At 40.4% G+C, this 18038-nt stretch overlaps 2 protein-coding genes across 4 annotated transcripts; one reads left to right on the top strand and one right to left on the bottom strand.

Moving 5' to 3' along the window:
* Nucleotides 1-655: 655 nt before the first annotated feature.
* LOC306827404 (protein crumbs homolog 1-like) lies at nucleotides 656-8783 on the top strand. Its single transcript, XM_079349193.1, has 8 exons — nucleotides 656-763; nucleotides 1148-2119; nucleotides 3364-3914; nucleotides 4055-4220; nucleotides 6249-7158; nucleotides 7273-7314; nucleotides 7420-7542; nucleotides 8472-8783. The coding sequence occupies exons 1-8, from the start codon at nucleotides 709-711 to the stop codon at nucleotides 8722-8724; spliced, it is 3072 nt and encodes a 1023-aa protein (XP_079205319.1). The 5' UTR covers nucleotides 656-708; the 3' UTR covers nucleotides 8725-8783.
* An 893-nt stretch (nucleotides 8784-9676) lies between these two features.
* On the bottom strand, nucleotides 9677-17206 carry LOC306826574 (uncharacterized protein). Of its 3 annotated transcripts, XM_079347972.1 has the most exons (11): nucleotides 16983-17206; nucleotides 15102-16164; nucleotides 14893-14998; nucleotides 14558-14705; nucleotides 14388-14435; nucleotides 13732-13809; nucleotides 11794-11931; nucleotides 11627-11710; nucleotides 11170-11254; nucleotides 10280-10330; nucleotides 9677-10175 (listed from the first exon to the last, which is right to left on the bottom strand). In XM_079347972.1, the coding sequence occupies exons 2-10, from the start codon at nucleotides 15886-15888 to the stop codon at nucleotides 10302-10304; spliced, it is 1503 nt and encodes a 500-aa protein (XP_079204098.1). In that variant the 5' UTR covers nucleotides 15889-16164; nucleotides 16983-17206; the 3' UTR covers nucleotides 9677-10175; nucleotides 10280-10301. The 3 variants fall into 3 exon arrangements, with proteins under 3 accessions (XP_079204098.1, XP_079204097.1, XP_079204096.1); XM_079347971.1 differs by lacking the exon at nucleotides 11170-11254 and having other exon boundaries at nucleotides 15102-16161; nucleotides 16983-17204; XM_079347970.1 differs by lacking the exon at nucleotides 11170-11254 and having other exon boundaries at nucleotides 16983-17204.
* Between the last annotated feature and the right edge of the window lie 832 nt (nucleotides 17207-18038).

Genomic DNA, 18038 nt, shown 5'->3' on the forward strand with positions numbered 1-18038 from the left:
ACGTAAAACCTGAGCCAGAGCGCTTTAGAACAACTGATATTAAAAAGAACGGTCAGTCTACGTGTATGACGACAAAACAATTTGACTGCTTTTAGGGCTTATTAAAGAAATTACATGAGTGACGTTTTAATCACAGAGATCCTTACTGGATTAGGATCGTTGACCTAAGTTTTCTTTTAAAGACTGGGCATTGGTCCAGCCAACTGCTGCAGGCAGATACTCAACTGGGCACCTGCTCTTCACTGCACGTGTGCCTGAATGTGCACACATACATTTGATGCCTATCGTTAAGGGCCCGTATATGCGGTTCATTAATGGGTATGTCTTCAGAAGATTTAAGTTGTAATACAAAGAAATTACTTTTTCATATCAGTCAAGGTTCAAATCAACGCCTTCTGTTGTCCCCAGGTGGACTTCTTTTGACACTTATATAAGAGTAAATTAGAGGTCTGTCTAAGGAAGGTGATAGGAGTTTCTCAAATTAGCCTACTGGATGAACTTTCCCTTTACGAACACATTTAATGTGTAAGACATTGTAAGTGCATTAGCTTAATCCCTCCTATCTGTCTTGCAGCGCTCAAAGAAGTTCAGTAAACACATACATGCAAGAAGGAGCAGAGCTTAAAATGGAGCTGCACACACACGTATTCCCCATCTGCCTTTGACCTAAGATGAAGCCAAAAATCTTATAATTTGGAGCACTTGTTGATGACAATGTTGCGATTCAGCGTGCATGTGTGGATATTATGGTTGCTTTCTGCAGGTAATGTAATGTTGTTATGTTTTTATGTTTTTTAAGGTTATGTGGCTTCATGTGTGTTATGAGAAGGATATCAATATATTGTTCTCTTTTTTTGCTCTCTTTTTTTTTATTTTGCTCTATTCGCAGCTATATTTTTTTAAGTACTCAAAAGTCTGACAGTCTGCCTTTTATTGTTTTAGATTATACATTTTTTTAGACAAACTTTTGAATATGAAATCAATTTGAGCTTTTTATTTATTTTTGGTTTTGGAGTCTCATTTTAATGTTGTACCTTAATGTAGTCAACAGTATGTAATCAGTGTGCTACACTTTACTGACAATAGGGTTTAAATTTGCCAGCAGTAAAATTGTGCCTAGTAATATATGATGATTTCATTTTCCCAGTTGCTTCCTCAGAGGAGACTGCCAGAGGATGTGGTCAGCAGCCATGCCAAAATGGTGGTGTGTGTGAGAGCACCGTTGGAGGTTATAGATGTCTTTGCTCTCAACATAGCCAAAAAGGGCGTCTGTACGGTGGAGAGAACTGCACAACTCCACTTTCGGGCTGTGACGAAAACCATTGTGAGAATGGAGGAATATGCTCTCCCTTACTTGTCAACAATCAACACACTTACACATGCTTCTGCCTTGCTGGCTTCACAGGCCCTGAATGCCAGACTCCCACTACTTTCTCATTTGAGTCCAGAGGCTACATGTACATAGAGACTCAGCTTCTAGACCCAGAGGCTCCTCTTAATGTGACATTTAGCTTCAGGACAGCGAGACCGGCTGGAACTCTCTGGCAGCACAGAGTAGATGACCTGCTCCTCAGGATTGAGCTGAAGGACGGGCACCTCTGCCTCCGCAGCTTCAGAGGTCAAGGCTCTATCAAACTTGTTCAGGAGCTGCCAGACAACTTGTCGGACAACAAGTGGCACACGGTGGAAGCATCTCTGGGTAGTGGGGTCAGCCTCATCAAGCTGCTCTGCACTGAAGGAAGCTGCACCAGAGACTTCAGCTCGGAAATTCCTCTGCTTGAGCAAGCCTCCACTCTACCTGACCCAGGCACAGTTCGCCAAGGCCTCTTTATAGGAGTAGTTGGGAGGAACTGGAATTTGGACAGAGCAGAGAATGAAGCAGAAAACCCCCTGCCTTTTCTGGGCTGCTTCAGAGATGTGTTTGTTGGTTCACATCTGGTGCTGCCTGTTGCAGCGCCAGGAGATTCAGACGCCCAGGCAAACATCACTGTGGGATGCAGTGACAAAGACAAGTGCGAAGAAAGCCCGTGTCAGAACCGAGGGCGCTGTGTGAGCCAGGGCTGGAGGAGCTACATGTGTGAATGCCACAGGCCGTATGAGGGACACAACTGTGCAGATGGTAAGTACACACATATTTACACTGTAGCATGACAGATCAGATTTCTTCTCTGCTACTTTCACAGAAGAAAACCTGGATCCCCAGCAACCACAAGCACTTAAATAAACATATTTCTTGTTTTTTTTCTTGTATCCAAGAGATATTTTATATTTATAAAATCTGGGTGGCAATAACAAGTGAGAAACTGGTTTGACTGGATTATTGCTTCGAGAGTGTTAGTGTCATTGATACAAAATGTTTTGATTAGGAATTGATTTACATAAAGTCGAAAGCTTTAATCAGTTTAATCTATCAACAAATACCATACATCTATAATTGTTGAGACTGTATAGGCGACGTTCATTCATTAATTTGCAATTTGCAAAATTTCAGGATTAAAATGACATTGCTATGGAAAGGTGGGCTGGTGTAAAAATGCCATAGGTCAAGTGAAGTTCAACATTAGTCAATTCTAAAATGCAGAAAGAGAGAGCACCCTGTAGGATGATGCAGTTAGTCAGGAGACATGAAAGGAGCTTACAGTGCTAGTAGAAATAGCACAGAGTTATATAATTAGGAGGCATTCAGCAACACCTGGGCTTTGGATTTAAAAAACGTGCGTTTCAGTAGCTGACCTGGAGCACCTTTACTTTGGAAAACCAGAGATGGAGTCACGCAAAGCGGAGGAATCATAGGTTATTAGTGTCCTGAAGCGCCATCCAGACACATTTCGGGAAACAGTCCATGACAACACCTGTCAGTAAACACACATTTGCAAAGGAAGGACCGGTAATGTCCAGATTACTGTCTTACTAACTGCTCAGGGTCAAACAATAGTTCAACGCTTAGACTCTGTGTAGCTTATCTTGGCCTGGCATAGCCTAAAGACTGGAGACAGGGAAACCAATCTCTGTCTTGTGCTGATGTTGTGAACTTTAACTGCCAGCACCTCTTGAAGCTCACTAATTAGCACATTTTATCGTGAGGACTCTTGTCGCTGCCATATTGTTGCTAGCTTAGTCATTAAACGTTCAGATAAAAAATAATTCAGAAATAAGCCCCATGTGACAACAACTTGTTGAATGAATTAAACTAATATGTTATAACTATTCATGGAGTACTGTACAGTACAGTACAGTTCAAAATAACCACGGGGTTTGCAAAATTGCCAAAAATCTGAATTCATTCAAAGGAGCTTTAAAGACATTGCAGGGGTTAAGTTTAATTTTGACTTCCTTGACATTTTTCTCCCTGTTTGTGTGCAGAGTACATCACTGCAAGGTTTGGAAACAAAGACCTGGACAGTTTTGCTTCCTTCTCATTAGACGATGACCCAGATGATTCTATGACTGTATCCATGTTTATTCGCACTAGACAGAGCAGCGGCCTGCTCCTTATCCTGGCCAACAGCACCAGCCAGTACCTCCGTCTGTGGTTAGAAGAGGGTAGGGTCAAAGTTCAAGTCAACAACTTTGAGACCCTTCTTAGTCGGAGTTCGATCAGTGATGGCCACTTTCATCTGGTGACTGTGAAGTTGGAAAAAATGGAAGCCATTTTATTCCAGTCATCTCAGATCCAGGACTCTGCGCACATAAGGCCTGTCCATGCACATCCTGGGGATCTTGTTTTCGTTGGTGGGCTTCCAGACTCAAGGGCTGCTGCCTCACTTGGGGGCTACTTTAAGGGATGTTTCCAGGATCTGAGGGTAAACAGCAAAAGACTTCAGTTCTATCCCATTGCAACTCCGGTTGAATCTTACAGACTGCAGCAACTTATCAACGTTGCCCAAGGATGCAGCAGTGACAACGCCTGTGCAGTGAGTACTCTGTTCTATTCATTTTATTGTCTTTATCCAAAACATTTTTCAATCCTTGTCTGAACTTAAAATTACTGAGGACGTTGTAAGACTAGCAATAGGCCAGGTTTGATGGATCTGTGACATTTTCTCTTCATTAGGTCAACCCTTGTCTCAACGGAGGAGTATGTTACTCCATGTGGGACGACTTCATCTGTAACTGCCCCCCTAACACTGCAGGGCGACGCTGCGAGAAGGTGAAATGGTGTGAGATGTCACCCTGCCCTGCAACTGCTGTTTGTCAACCTCTATCCCAGGGCTTTGACTGTGAGTGTCCTGAGATGATCTCAATTCCAAATCCAAGAAACGACATTCACCTAAAAGTACTCAATTGTGAGATTAAAAGTCTGTAACTGCCAATAGGATCTATGCATTGAAGAGTATATGTAGACAGTCACCAATGCTATTCCTAGCTTATAAGCAAAACAAAGGCTCCCAGTAAATGGAAGGCCTATTTTTAACAGCCCATTTCTGATCCTGGTTTGGATCTATTGAGGGAACTCCCTGTAGTGTACAGTACACTTAGGACACTCTGCCGAGGCACTGATTAATTACAGGTTGGCTGATTACAGAAGGGAACAGAGTTGAAGCAGGGATCCTACATAGGATTCCTCTAAGACTGGCTTATCCCTGGTCGGATTAAGTCTACCACCACATGCCTGTGGAAGTTTGTGATGACATGACTGGGAAAGTCACATGTTCACAAAGAAAAAAGCAGGCGAGCTGTTGATCCAGAAAAACCGCCGATACACCAGGCACCTGTGTTTGCTGTAATGATACACATTCATTTTATTTCTTTATCAAACACTTAAAGACACTTTACAGAGTTACATTCAGACAACGCAAGTTAAAGGAAACAAAAACAATCAATGTCACAAGAAGCAACATAAGCAGTTCTAAAATGGTTGGGAGAGAGTTCCAGATGGAGGAGGCTGCAATGGGAAAGGCTGGACGGAACGCTGAATGACCTCAAGCGCAAAAGAGGTATTAGTGGGAGAGGCAAATAAATGTACAGTACTTTGGAGTTATTGCAGATGAATCTGAATATATCAAAAAGAACATTTGGTTTTTAAGAAAACCTTGGCATTAAACATGGCCTCTCTTTTCTACCCTCCATCTTTTGAATAAATTGTCATACATTGCGCAGGAGGTGCGAGCTGTGTCCTCTGTGGCACGGACACTCAGGTGCACTACTCGGACCATTGTTGCGCACCAGAAAGCCAGCGTTGTGTCTGATTGGACATAAATGCCCTGGCAAGAGATATCGAAGACGTGGCTACAAGCAGTGGTGATGTCTCCTAATCTACAGCGTAGCAGCAGGAGGCTGTAGAGGGAGGAGATGAGCGTGATGGGGAGAGGAGCACACTGGACTTGATGAGCTGGGGAAGAAGTGCGAAAAAAGGGAAATCCACAGTTCAAAATGTAATGTTGGCAAAAAGAGGGAAATAGGAAGACATGAATGTCGATGTTGGAATTCTTCAGAATACAGAGGCTGTGAATGTTCAGTTACATTTGTTTAATCATGACGTTTCTCTGTAACTATTATTGAATCAAAATCAAAACTAAAAACATGCCATTTATTTTGTCATTTAAAACATGTTAACACGTGTGTGTGTGTGTGTGTGTGTGTGTGCGTGGGGGGGGTGGAGTGATCTTTATACCTTCTTTTATTGCGCTATGCCTCCTCCTAGGAACTACAATAACAGCAGCCTGTTGTAACACTGGGCCCCTGGATTAACACGTTCCTTTTAAATGTGTTTAATTCAGACACCATCACAATCACTGCAATTTTTGCCTGGCTTGGTAAATCACAATGCGTGTACTAACTTAACTTCTTTGCATTTTCTCCTCCCAGTGTTTTGCACACTAGGGCAGAAACACAAACCTTTATTAAATGAGGCCCTTTGTGTCTCCAATTCATCTCCATTCTATGGTTTCAATTTGTGAGTCAAATTCTGCTTAAAAAGATAATTGCTGGGCATTGTTCGTCTTCTGGTTCTCTTAAACAGTCTATTGTCAGTAGTATTGTCCGTGGTGTTTCAGCATGCTTTGGATGCATGCAGGATAACAGTTTAAGTGTAGCATAGGTATAGCCTCAAAAAGCTGACAATCGCTCCCTTTTAAAAAAAAAATGTTGGTAGCCCTAGTTAAGTTTCTCTTTTATACAGTATTTGCAAACAAGTTTGCAGACGCGATAGCATCCAGCATGGTTTTAGCAATAGGGGTGGATATTGGAATAACTGGCTCTTATGTCCAAGCACTGTTTACTCAGTATCTTTCATTTCTTCCTTCTAGGTTTGTCAAACCTGACATTTCGGGCTGAGAGCAGCATTTTGCACTACCAGAGCAATGGGAAGATCAAGCGTAGTCTCAGCAGTGTTTCACTTAGCTTCCGCACAAGACAGCATGCAGCTACTTTACTGCGTGCTAAAACACACTTAGACTACCTCACCATCTCTGTCCTGGACTCTAATGTGGTCATGGAACTCCACACCAACAATTCAACCAGGGTGACAGTTCAAAGTCAAGGCCCAATCAATGACGGAAAGTGGCACAGTGTAGAACTCAGCATGGAGAACCAGATACTTCAAACCTCCAGGTGGATCATGGTTTTGGATGGAGACAAAAAGGAGCTGAGTGTGTCCAAGGCAGCTGCGAGGAACCTGGATTTTCTAAAAGAGGGAGCAGACATTTTCCTGGGAGGAATTAATCTGGAGGCAGGAGTGAACATGTCTGGCTGTATAGGTCCTGTTGAGATTGGGGGACTTCCCCTGCCATTCCATCTGGACACGGAGTTGAACTTCCCTAGACCTCAGGAGGAAAAGTTTGTAAGGGTTAACAGTAATGCTGCCCTGCAATATGGCTGCTGGGGATCTGGTGTATGTGCTCCCAACCCTTGTACAAACCAAGGTGTGTGTGAAGACTTGTTTGACCTTCATCAATGCACATGCCCCTCAGAGTGGACGGGCCCACTGTGTCAAGACCCAACAGATAACTGCATCTCCAGCCCCTGTATATATGGCAACTGCATCAACCAACAAGACAGGTTTCAGTGTGTGTGTGAGCTTGGGTACAGTGGTGAACTGTGTGAAACGGAGGTTGATATGTGTCAGAAGAGCAATTGTGGGGAAGGAGCCACCTGCATCAAAGGTCTCCAAAGCTACGCATGCCTTTGTCCTCAGAATAAGACAGGCCAATACTGCGAGTGAGTTTTTTCATAATTTATCAATATCCCTGTGACACCAAACTAAAAGCTTCTTAGACATACAGGAAGTCAACATGTTCTATGTTGTTTTGATTTCAAACTGATCTCTTTCAGTGAGAGAATTCCTGAAATCCCCTGGTACATCGAGACAAGTCCGTAAGTGCTTTTGTTATTGTTTCACCAAAACGAATCGTTTCAATTCCACAAAGGTAAAACAAAAGATAGAGATATTTTTGATGTTGTGTGCTTTTGTTTGCTCAGACTTCCTCAGTTGCCGACATCGACATGTGCCGGAACAAGATGGAACTACAACTGCTATAATGGAGGAAACTGCTCAGAGGCAGACAACAGCTGTTACTGCTTACCTGGTTTCACAGGATTGTGGTAGGGAACACTGTTAATGATGTTCAAACCCCTTTGATTCTTAGATGAAATGTTCCAAGTATGGGCTAATGACAATTTAACCCACATAGAGTCCCTAGACAAGTCTAAGAAGTTAAGGATTTATAAATTCATGACAGTAATACTTTTTTTATTATTATTATTTGCTAAGTAAGATTTCAATGTTAAGGACACCTGGTTAAAAATTGGTAGCCTAACTAATTCTGTAATTACTTTCAGAAAATTTTCTGTCCTTTAGCCTCTGGTTTTGTTTATTGGCTCCCACCTTTGCCGTTTTAGGGCGCTTTCAGAATTTTGTGTTGATTTAACGTGAAGCCAAAATCAGATTTCATCTACAATGCCCAAACTGCAAGAAACAGCCATCAGAGGAAGTGAGAAACTAGCTAATGAATATAGTAATCATTTATCAGCTAAAGAGCAAGATATTTTCCAGTTTGTGTAAACCAAGATTAGTTCAAAGAAAAATATGATTACCGGACTTAAATTGAAAAGGTGGCCAAAAGCACAACTTCAGATGAATGCTTATATTGCTTGTACCAGTTTTCCAGAGACACTTTCAGCTAACTTGTAAGGCGTCAGTTTGGAAGGTGACAGTAGTCCATCGCCCCCTACTGGCCACAAATTTACCAATACCTTTACATTCTTCTCTGTCTTTTAATCTCTTTCTTTAAGCTTTGTTTGAATGCGTTTCTTCCTTTATGTCAGTAAAGCACTGTGAATTGCCTTGCCAAACACTTTAAATGCAACAAAATTACATAATCCTGACTAGTCCTCATTAACAGCACTTTGAATTGTCTTTCACTTCAATAGTGCTTAACCAACTAAATCATGATTTAGATTTACACACTGCATAATTGAAGGTTTTGTTTCTTGTCTCTGATCTGAATTTCTTCTCTTTTTATTCTGGACAGGTGTGAGAGGGATGTGGATGAATGTGCCTCGGACCCTTGTATGCACGGAGGCTTCTGTGTCAACTACGTGAACAGCTTTGAGTGCGTGTGTGATACGACTCACTCGGGACTACACTGCCAAATAGACGCGAGTGATTTCTATTTGTACCTCTTCTTGGCTCTGTGGCAGAACCTCTTCCAGCTGGTGTCCTACCTCGTGATGCGCCTCGACGACGAGCCAGAAATAGAGTGGGCGTTTCACGATAACGACTAACCCCCCCCCCCCCCCCCCCAAGTATATATTTATATTTTTTCACCTTATCTCAAGGAAGAGAGGGCCACATCTGTTCCACTAACTAACCCCTGGTTTGATTGCTGGATAAGCTTGTGGTTTTGACACATTTTAAGAAATATGTTTTATTTTTGATATTTTCGATTTTTTTCTCTAGTGATTAAAGTGATTTAACAGGCATGCATCTACTCTAAATTTGATTGAAACGTAAAATGAAAAAACTAAATGGACTCTGCTTTTCATGGACAATGTTCCAAAACTCAGATTGTTGTCAGCACTTGGTATTTTTTTTTCTGAATCAAGTTAAACCCATTCATATTCATATTCTATTTAAGCTCAAAAGAATCAGGGTTGGTTGCCATAAATAAACAATACATGTGTAATTAACTGTAGTATATCGTGTTTTGACATGATCAGTAATAGAACCTTTTCTATTGCAAACAGATTTATGTGAAAGTGAGTATTACATATTGCACTGTAATCATAACACTATGCATTTTATCTACCGTAATTCTTATACTGAAAACCAGTTTGTAATGTGCCTTAAGTTTTCACTTTATTCGAAGCACTGCGCGGGTGACAGTTATTGCTGTCGAAGGCATTCAGTGACAAGATTAACGAAATACATATGAAATACAAATTTAAGTAGGAAGCTGTATATGTAATAATCAACCACGTATAAATGGATAAAGGCTTTTCTTTACACTGTGCATACATAACCTGATATGTAAGATGGAAGGACAAATAAACTTTTTGAAGTACTCAGAAAGTGTCTGCTTTTATTTTCAACATAATCTACAACCTCCATTATTCAGCAAACTAAATAATAATGATGGAAACCTATCCCAGTTCCATAACGTAATCTTCTTTACAAAGAGCACACTAGTTTAACAAAGTCATATGATAATCATACACTTTGTTTATGAAACAAAATATACAGTTTAAATATGCAAATTAGATGAGCACAATAAATGCACTACAGCCTCCGTTTAAAAATAAACGCGGATGAGGAAAGACACTTCAGATTACATAGGATAGGCAGTCTCTATAGTAAGGTACTTGGTGCACTGTTGTTGTAAACACCAGGCAACATCTCTCATTAAATATTGAGAACGTATACACGGTAACCAAACAAAGATGACTTAAAAGGAACAGTGCTCCTGACGAAAGTCTGACCTGTTCCTGATGAGGTCCTTAATATGCACTCAGAGAACTTGTAAGGCTGCTTTAGTGCTGCTTCTGACACCTACAGATTACCATATCTGATCAGCACAGCAAGTAATCAACAGAACAAATAAACAGCTTTAAGTTGCACATCAGCCTGTCTCACGTAGTTTACATTCACAGAGCTCTTTGTAGATCCTCTTGCGTATCTTTGGTATGTCCTTCTGTGAAAACTGCAGAGGTTTGGCCAGTGCAAGACATCTTGAATACTGTAAAGGATTAAACAAACATTTGATTGTGTAAATAACGATCAGTTCTAATAATCAGATCTTATCACGGTTCACATGATGCTTAATCCAACGAATGTTGATACCTCCAAGACAAAAACTCCACAGTCATTCTCGTTGGTCTGTTGTGGGATTATCTAAGGACAGCAGAGGGAGACAAAACACTGTGTGAGATGCTTCAGGCTTTAAGTCTGAGGCCCAAATCACATGTAGTAATGTAGTATCAACATGTATACTGAGTGATCGGAACGCAAGTGGACAGCCTTCAGTACCCGTGTAACCAGTACCCAGGATGCATCGAGGTCAGATTATTCATGTCGCATATGGATATTAGTAATGGTATATTAATGACAGCCCACTCTCCTGTACCCATGGCAACAGGTAGTTCCTTGAACTCCAATATTAAAGTGGTTTATTATTTCTCTCTTACGTTTCATAGAACACGTTTGATGTCTTATGTCATTACATCATGTACAGACAACAAAGACAAACAATAAAGTCAGATGTGCATGAAAATATGGGATATATATATATATATAGATAGATATAGATATAGATATATAGATATATATATATATATATAGTATCCTTGATGTTTTTTTCAATATGGGAAAACCGTTTACTGACAAGACAGGGAGGTGGGACAGCGAGAGCCATCGATGTGTTCCCTGAGCAGTTTATTTACAGATGTTTTGAAGAGGAGCTGACAGATTTAACAGGAATCATCTGACTCAATATCGGATGCACTCCAGTCTCTTTTTCTCTGTTTACACCCTGCTATGAACTCGCAGTGAGGAGCCGCAAGCTTATTCTCGAGGGTACTGTTCATCGAATCTTGATGTGTTTTTCAGTGTGAACGGAAACTCCAGTGGAGCCAGGAGCCTAGTGCTTAGTAAGCATGTCCCATGTACAGAGTCTGTAGTCCTCCAAGCAATCAACCCAGGTCTGAATCCGGCCTTTCGCAACTTTCACTCACGTATGTCTCTCTCTCTCTCTCTCTCTCTCTCACGTGACTCAATACACTGCCCTATCTCGAAATTGATGCATAAAAATAAAAACATCTAAAAGAAGAAAAGAAAGACATTACAGCCTGGAGCGAAGTTATATCAACCGACTACAAACTGCAGAACTGTATAGGAACATCTGGTTTCATGATCAAAGTTTTAGCATGTTTTCATGTCCGTAATCATCGCACGTGCACAAGATCATTTGATCTTTTTTTTAAGGGTAATGAAGGTAAATGAGTCCCTGTATACATTTGTTAAACACAAATGAACAAAGAGCCTCACACAAGTGTTTCATCAAGATGTATTTGGAGACGCATAATCTGGCCAGCTGTGCGCCCAGCAGACCACTTTTGACCCTCTCAGCCAGTCCACCTCACGACTACCAGATCTTTAACAGCCTCCATCAAAACAATCTGCAGCACCCACCTCATCAAATGATATCGCCCAACCACTTTCAAAGTGGGTTTTATTCTTATCCTTTGCTTCCGTCATCAAGTATTTCAAAATGTTCTGTTCAAAACAAACCACAAATTAAAAACAAATTTGACACTGTGTTGCAGATCACATTAGTACGTTCGTGATGATGTTTTTACCCTGCCAATCTTCTGAAGCACGTTCCCTTGAGAGTCATAGAGGCAGATCTTCTTTTTGACGAGGTCAGCTGTCACCAGACACCAGTGGACCTCCAGATGGATCGGCACCAAAAGCAAACTCTTGGAAAACAAATCCACCTGTGTATGAAAGACAGGTTTAAAGATGAACAATATGCTATTCATGTTTAAAGGTAACATTATCTTACGATATATAAATCATACAGACCTAGATATACACATGAGGACGAAATTATTAGCCCCCCTATGAAAATGTCATTTTTTTAAAAATATTTCCCAAATGCTATTAAATAGAGCAAAGAATTTTTAACACAGCCTTTTTAAACATCCTAGTTTTATTTTGGATGCTTACATTATTTTACTTTGCACACAGAAATGAAATTATGTCACAAAAACCAAAAACTACCTGGGTCAAAATTATTAGCCCCCTTAAGAACTGACCGTTTAAATGAGCCATAGAACAAAACACTGTTGTGCAATGATGTGCATTACCTTTGTAATGCTCAAAGCTTGTAAAATCAAGTTAAAATTGAGTATTTTCTCCCAATTTACACACAGTATAAAAAGGTCAGTTGGGTTTGAGCTGTCACTTGAGAAAGCATCATGGCAAAAACAAAAGAAATCAGTTTGGACCTGAGAAAAAGAATTGTTGATGCACACAAAGCAGGAGAAGGATATTCAAAGTTATCACAGCGATTCCAAGTGTCAAGAACTGGAGTGAGAGGTATCCTCAAGAAATTCAAAGAGACCAACACAGTACAGAACAAGCCTGGCAGAGGTAGGAAGCGAAAGATTTCAAAAACTCTGGAGAGGAAACTAGTGAGAGATGTGTCTAAAGACCCCAGAACAACTGCCAAGACACTAGTGAACGACTTAGCCAGGTCAGGAGTTGTAGTCTCAAAGAAGACAGTCACTAGAGCTCTACACAGGAATGGACTGCGAGGTTGCAGACCAAGAAAAACTCCACTTCTGCAGAAGAGACACCTTCAAGCCAGACTAAAGTATGCTAAGGACAACCTGGAGAAAGATTATGCATACTGGAAGCATGTCCTTTGTTCAGATGAGACAAAACTAGAGCTCTTTGGCCATAGAGACATTGCCTATGTTTGGAGAAAGAAGGGAGAGGCGTATAACCCAAAGAACACCGTCCCCACAGTGAAACACGGTGGTGGGAGTATTATGCTGTAGGGATGTTTCAGTGCGTCTGGAACTGGGAATCTTGTCAAAGTGGAAGGAATCCTGAAGAAAGAAGGATATGTGAAGATTTTGAAAGAAAACCTCAAGGAGTCAGCAGCAAAACTGGGTCTGGGTCGTCGCTTTGTCTTCCAACACGACAACGACCCAAAGCATACGTCGCTCCTGGTGAAGAACTACCTCCAGAAGACCAAAGTGAGCATTATTGACTGGCCTGCACAAAGCCCTGACTTGAATCCCATTGAAAATCTGTGGGGTGAACTGAAGACCAAGGTCCATGCCAGAAGGCCATCAAATCTGGAGGAGCTTGAGAGATTTGCCAAAGAAGAATGGGCTGGGATTGCTCAGGAGACGTGTCAGAGACTTGTTGAAAACTACAACAAACGACTGCAGGCTGTTATCCAGCAAAAAGGATACACAATCGACTATTAGAATCAGGGGGGCTAATAATTTTGACCCTGGTAGTTTTTGGTTTCTCTGAAATAATTTCATTTCTGTGTGCAAAGTAAAATAATGTAAGTGTCCAAATGAAAACTTGGATGTTTGAAAAACCTGTGTTAAAAATTATTTGCTCTATTTAATAGCATTTGGGAAATACTTTAAAAATAATGAAATTTTCATAGGGGGGCTAATAATTTCGTCCTCATGTGTACACACTTAAACACAACACTCTCACTCATAGCTAACAATGTTAAGTGATCAAACATCATCTGTTTTACACCTGACCTGCTTTGTCCATCTCTTTACACCATCATATCCCTTTGTCATGAGCTGTCTGTGGAAAAAACTGTTCAGGAAATGGACCTAAGACAGGAGAGAAATTGAGATTACAAAAAAAAAAAAAAATATATATATATATATATATATATATTTATATATATATGATTTATATTTTATCTTGTCAATTGATGATAATCACACATCCTTACTTAGCAAACAGATCTGGGTCTGCCGACCCCAAATGGAGCATGTCATGACTCTTGCAGTGATTGTGTGAAATGGGTTATGTAAACAAGGAGAGAAAGTAACAATGTGTACCTCCTTAAAGGTCCCATATTAAGCCCTTTAAAGGGTTCAGACAACTAATTTATGCGTCTACTTAAGTATGTTCACAGTAGTTAATGTATGCGAACACATTTTTGCACATAGATGTGTCTAAACATGCACACGACACCAGGAAAACACACTAAAGAGCAGATAGAATGAGAAAAAGCATGATATGGGACCTTTAAACATCAGAGAAATTGTCACACTACTCTTCCGTATTGCTGGCCACATTCTAATAACTTGGATAGCTTAAAAAAAAACCTTCAACCACCTGAAAGAAAAGAAGCTTCTGCAGTCCTTTAAGGGTTGGTTACCTACACAGCATATACATTTACCTTTTCATGGGCAGATTCCATAATCAGTTCTCCATACATGTTCATCACCTTAAGCAGAGACAATACAACGCAGACAAGTTCAATACAGCATAACAACACGGAGGCTCTTGGTTTTCCCACAGACAAAAATAGCTTCGAAGGAAGTTTGTGTGTTTCAGGTGGTGTATTACCTGATCGTTGAGCCAGTTCTGATCTGCCAGTGTAGACAAGTCATCCAGTGTCAGAGTGTGCTTTTTGTAAACCACCCGGAAAGAGGGAACAGGTGTTTGAACTAACGCATCTCTGTACTTTGTCACCTCTGAACAGATGACATTTTTCCTGCACAGGTAGGAAAACACAATACAGTTAGTCCATATTAAAACATGACGGATACAAAACGGAATCCTCCAACTGTATAATAATTCCTACTGAACAATGTGACTCAAAGAATACAGCTCTTGAATGAAGAGAATTATCACAGAAATAGAAAGGACAGCATGATTCAAGGTGATTCAGATGGATTTACCTGTCACTAAAATCAGCGTTAAACCTCCTCTTCAGATGTCTCAACACATCATTCTTTTTCAGCGGGATGAAACTTCCATATGTTCTGTAGAAGTCATTCAGAAATTCTAGAGAAACATGAACACATTGTCATCTCCAATAGCCTTAAAAAAAAAACCCAGAAAATAAGAGGAATAGAAAATTATTTTAAAAGCTAGATTTCTTTTTTACTTTGGATGTCTTCTGCCAGATCTTCCATGCAGACATCAGCCTGAGAAGACGCTGTCGTTTTTGAGGTAATATTCCCATCTGTAATGCTGTTTATAGCCTGATCCTGAGTGGCAGCAGTAAACTGTCCTGATGGGTCATCAACCTCAGGCCTTTGAGCTGGTGCCACTGTCCTTGGTTCTTTTAAATTGGTCAGGACACCACATGCATCAGTGTCTGTAGTCAGCAGTGGCCTGGCAGTGTGAGATACTTCTGAAGGGTCAGCAATTTTAATCAAGTGTGCCAAAGTCTCTTCTTTTTTCAGAGGGACAGTTGGACTGACATTCTCGAAAGCAAAATGGTTTTCCATGACCAGATTCTGACCGGCGCTCGAGTTAGGCAACGTCTCTGCTGGACTGATAAATTCAACGTTGTTGAGCAGGCAATTCTGCTCTCTTTGCGACTCCTCTGACCCTCCATTTTCACATTCAAGAGTTGATGTTCCAACTTGTGCCTTTTGTAAACATGGTAAGTGATGTGCTGGAACTTGTGTTGCACTTTTCTGTGATAGTTTGTTTACGTCAAGGCAGGAGCCAGAGCCTGGTCTCACCAGAAAATAACATTTCATTGTTCTGTATTTCCCAAAGCCGCATTTCTGTTTCCGCCTCCTCCACATCCAAAGCTTTAATTTACAATAAAAGCGTCGCTTTGCTCGCCTGGAGAGGTGAGAAACTCCCTTGATGGAAGACACGAATCCCCTCTTCTTCTTCAGGCATTTTGCTCTGCCCCAGTGACTCTGGGCTCGATTCATTTAGGAGCCTTTGGTTAGAGTGAGGGATGGAGAGTTGCATGAGAGTATGGATTTGTGGATATTCTGTCAACAGCTGGAAGTTAAGGTCTGGATTACAATTTTAATACTCCATTTTCAGGTCATAGTCCACCTCCTTTGTACGTATAATATCCCATTATTACAGATCAGCTGCTGTTAGCTGAGCCAGTGAAGGCTGTACGTTGAAACACGAGTGATGCTGATTTGCTTCGACCTCTGGTGGTTTCTTCAGTCGAGTATAAACTCTCCAAATATCTGCTGCAATAAAGAAACAACGTGTTATAACAGTCAATCATTTTACCTGTAAACAGATTTGTTGGTCAGGTTTACATCGACCCATGACACTTGTGTCTGGGAGATACTGCAGTTTAGGCAGTGGTGGAGTTTAACGAACTTCAACTACAGAAGTACTAGTGATGATGTTATGTTGTTCAACAATCTTATTCCTTCTTAAAACGTTTTCACTGACAGCTCTTCAGTTGAAATGTACTATTTCCATGCAATGGTTATGTTCATTTGATGAATTTATCAATTTCCCAGCGTGGGATCAATAAAGTACGTCTATCTATCTACATTTATAAACCAAATTGATTTTGAAACCAGATGCAACCATTCATAACACATCAATAATACAATTAAATTACCTTAAAACTGGCAGGAGCTATTATAGAGAAAATTAAACACCTATAATATTAATGTATTTCTGTGAAAAATGTGTGTGTGTGTTTGTTTAAAATGCAGGAATATTATTGAGAAATCTTGATCTTGATTTTTTTCGTTAACCATGAATGTAGAATAGTTGCAGTATGAGGTTAAAATTACACTGATCAACTGTGTGATGATAATAATAAACAAACTAACTCTACATCAGTTTTGCACGCGCTTTAAAACCTTAATATGTGCACGCGCAGTGCGAAACAGGTAAGTAAACCGATATTAAGGTTTAACTTTTAAAGGTCTTCAGATCACATTTAGTTTGCACATTATATAGGACGTGTTGTGGACACGTGTTTTCAAGCACAGCGTGGTTTACTGACACAGCGCCTGGAACAAATGGTGAGCAAACTCTACCTTACCGTTTCTGTCTGGTTGGCTCATTTACATTTCCAAAGTGGGATGAACGAGGGTTTGAAAAATGTCAACAATGCCAAGCTGCTGGATTTTTTCCCCCCGTTTTATATTCAATACAGGATATCACGTCGGTTTGACCCTCTAAACCTGCAGCACATCATACAACACTTCGCAAATTGTTAGCGTCGCATATGGAATACGTCATTAATGTGCGGCCCAATCATATATCAGCGTTAGCGTTGCACGTGTTTCTTACAGCAGGGGCAGCATACAGTAGTCCTAGAAATCTAGCCAGATTACACAAAAAAATGCATTTACCTTCCTTTACTAGCTCAACTATCTACCTGCTGAAATTTTAAATCTATGTTTACCTTTTCTTTTTTTTTAGAGCAACAATATGTAAGAATCCACGTCGTGCTTATCGGAGGTCTCTGAGTGCAACTGCACTGTCGTAAAATACATCGTGCTGTTTATGTCTCTCCTTCATAAACAACATGCATTTGTTGACGAACAGAGTGGCGAAGACTTTGTGAAAAACCAAAGAGGCATGCTGGCTGGTCAGGTATAATCACCAGGTTTATATCTGTCTATTGTCTGCAAACTGTTGGTGTGGAGCAGGCTACCTGTGTGTTCAGTTGTGTTTATTGGTCATCCAATGGGGGAGTTGTTACAGCAGCTCAAAAATCAGGAATAAATAGCATCAATAGCAAGAAAAGTAAAATTAAAAAACTACAAACATGATTACATTAATTAAATTAAGGAAGAGAAAATACAATAGAATAAAAATAATACCAGGCATAAACACTATGTACACTTTCACTTGTGGATAGACAGATCAGATATTATTAAAAACACACAGTGTGTAGCATTAATGATATTTATGATTATTATACAGAGTATAGTACCGTAAAGTGGTACGCATGTCTCGTCTCGTGAGATGACTGGGACCAGATGTCATAATTGCATAGTGCAGTAAATGGGCAAACGGTACTCTGGACCATACATGGAAAAGAAGCCCCTCATCCTGTTGAACGTATTCAATAGATCAACCTCTGAAACCA

Source organism: Symphodus melops (genome assembly GCF_947650265.1).
Source record: "Symphodus melops genome assembly, chromosome: 7".
Classification (NCBI taxonomy): Eukaryota; Metazoa; Chordata; class Actinopteri; order Labriformes; family Labridae; genus Symphodus; species Symphodus melops.

Coding starts and splice junctions, on each gene's coding strand:
- LOC306827404 (XM_079349193.1), top strand. CDS start 709: ATGACAATGTTGCGATTCAGCGTGCATGTGTGGATATTATGGTTGCTT. Junction 764..1,147: donor ATTATGGTTGCTTTCTGCAG/GTAATGTAATGT, acceptor TCATTTTCCCAG/TTGCTTCCTCAGAGGAGACT. Junction 7,315..7,419: donor TGGTACATCGAGACAAGTCC/GTAAGTGCTTTT, acceptor TTGTTTGCTCAG/ACTTCCTCAGTTGCCGACAT.
- LOC306826574 (XM_079347971.1), bottom strand. CDS start 15,888: ATGAATCGAGCCCAGAGTCACTGGGGCAGAGCAAAATGCCTGAAGAAG. Junction 14,706..14,892: donor AACGCTGATTTTAGTGACAG/GTAAATCCATCT, acceptor CTACCTGTGCAG/GAAAAATGTCATCTGTTCAG. Junction 10,176..10,279: donor GTGGAGTTTTTGTCTTGGAG/GTATCAACATTC, acceptor AATCCTTTACAG/TATTCAAGATGTCTTGCACT.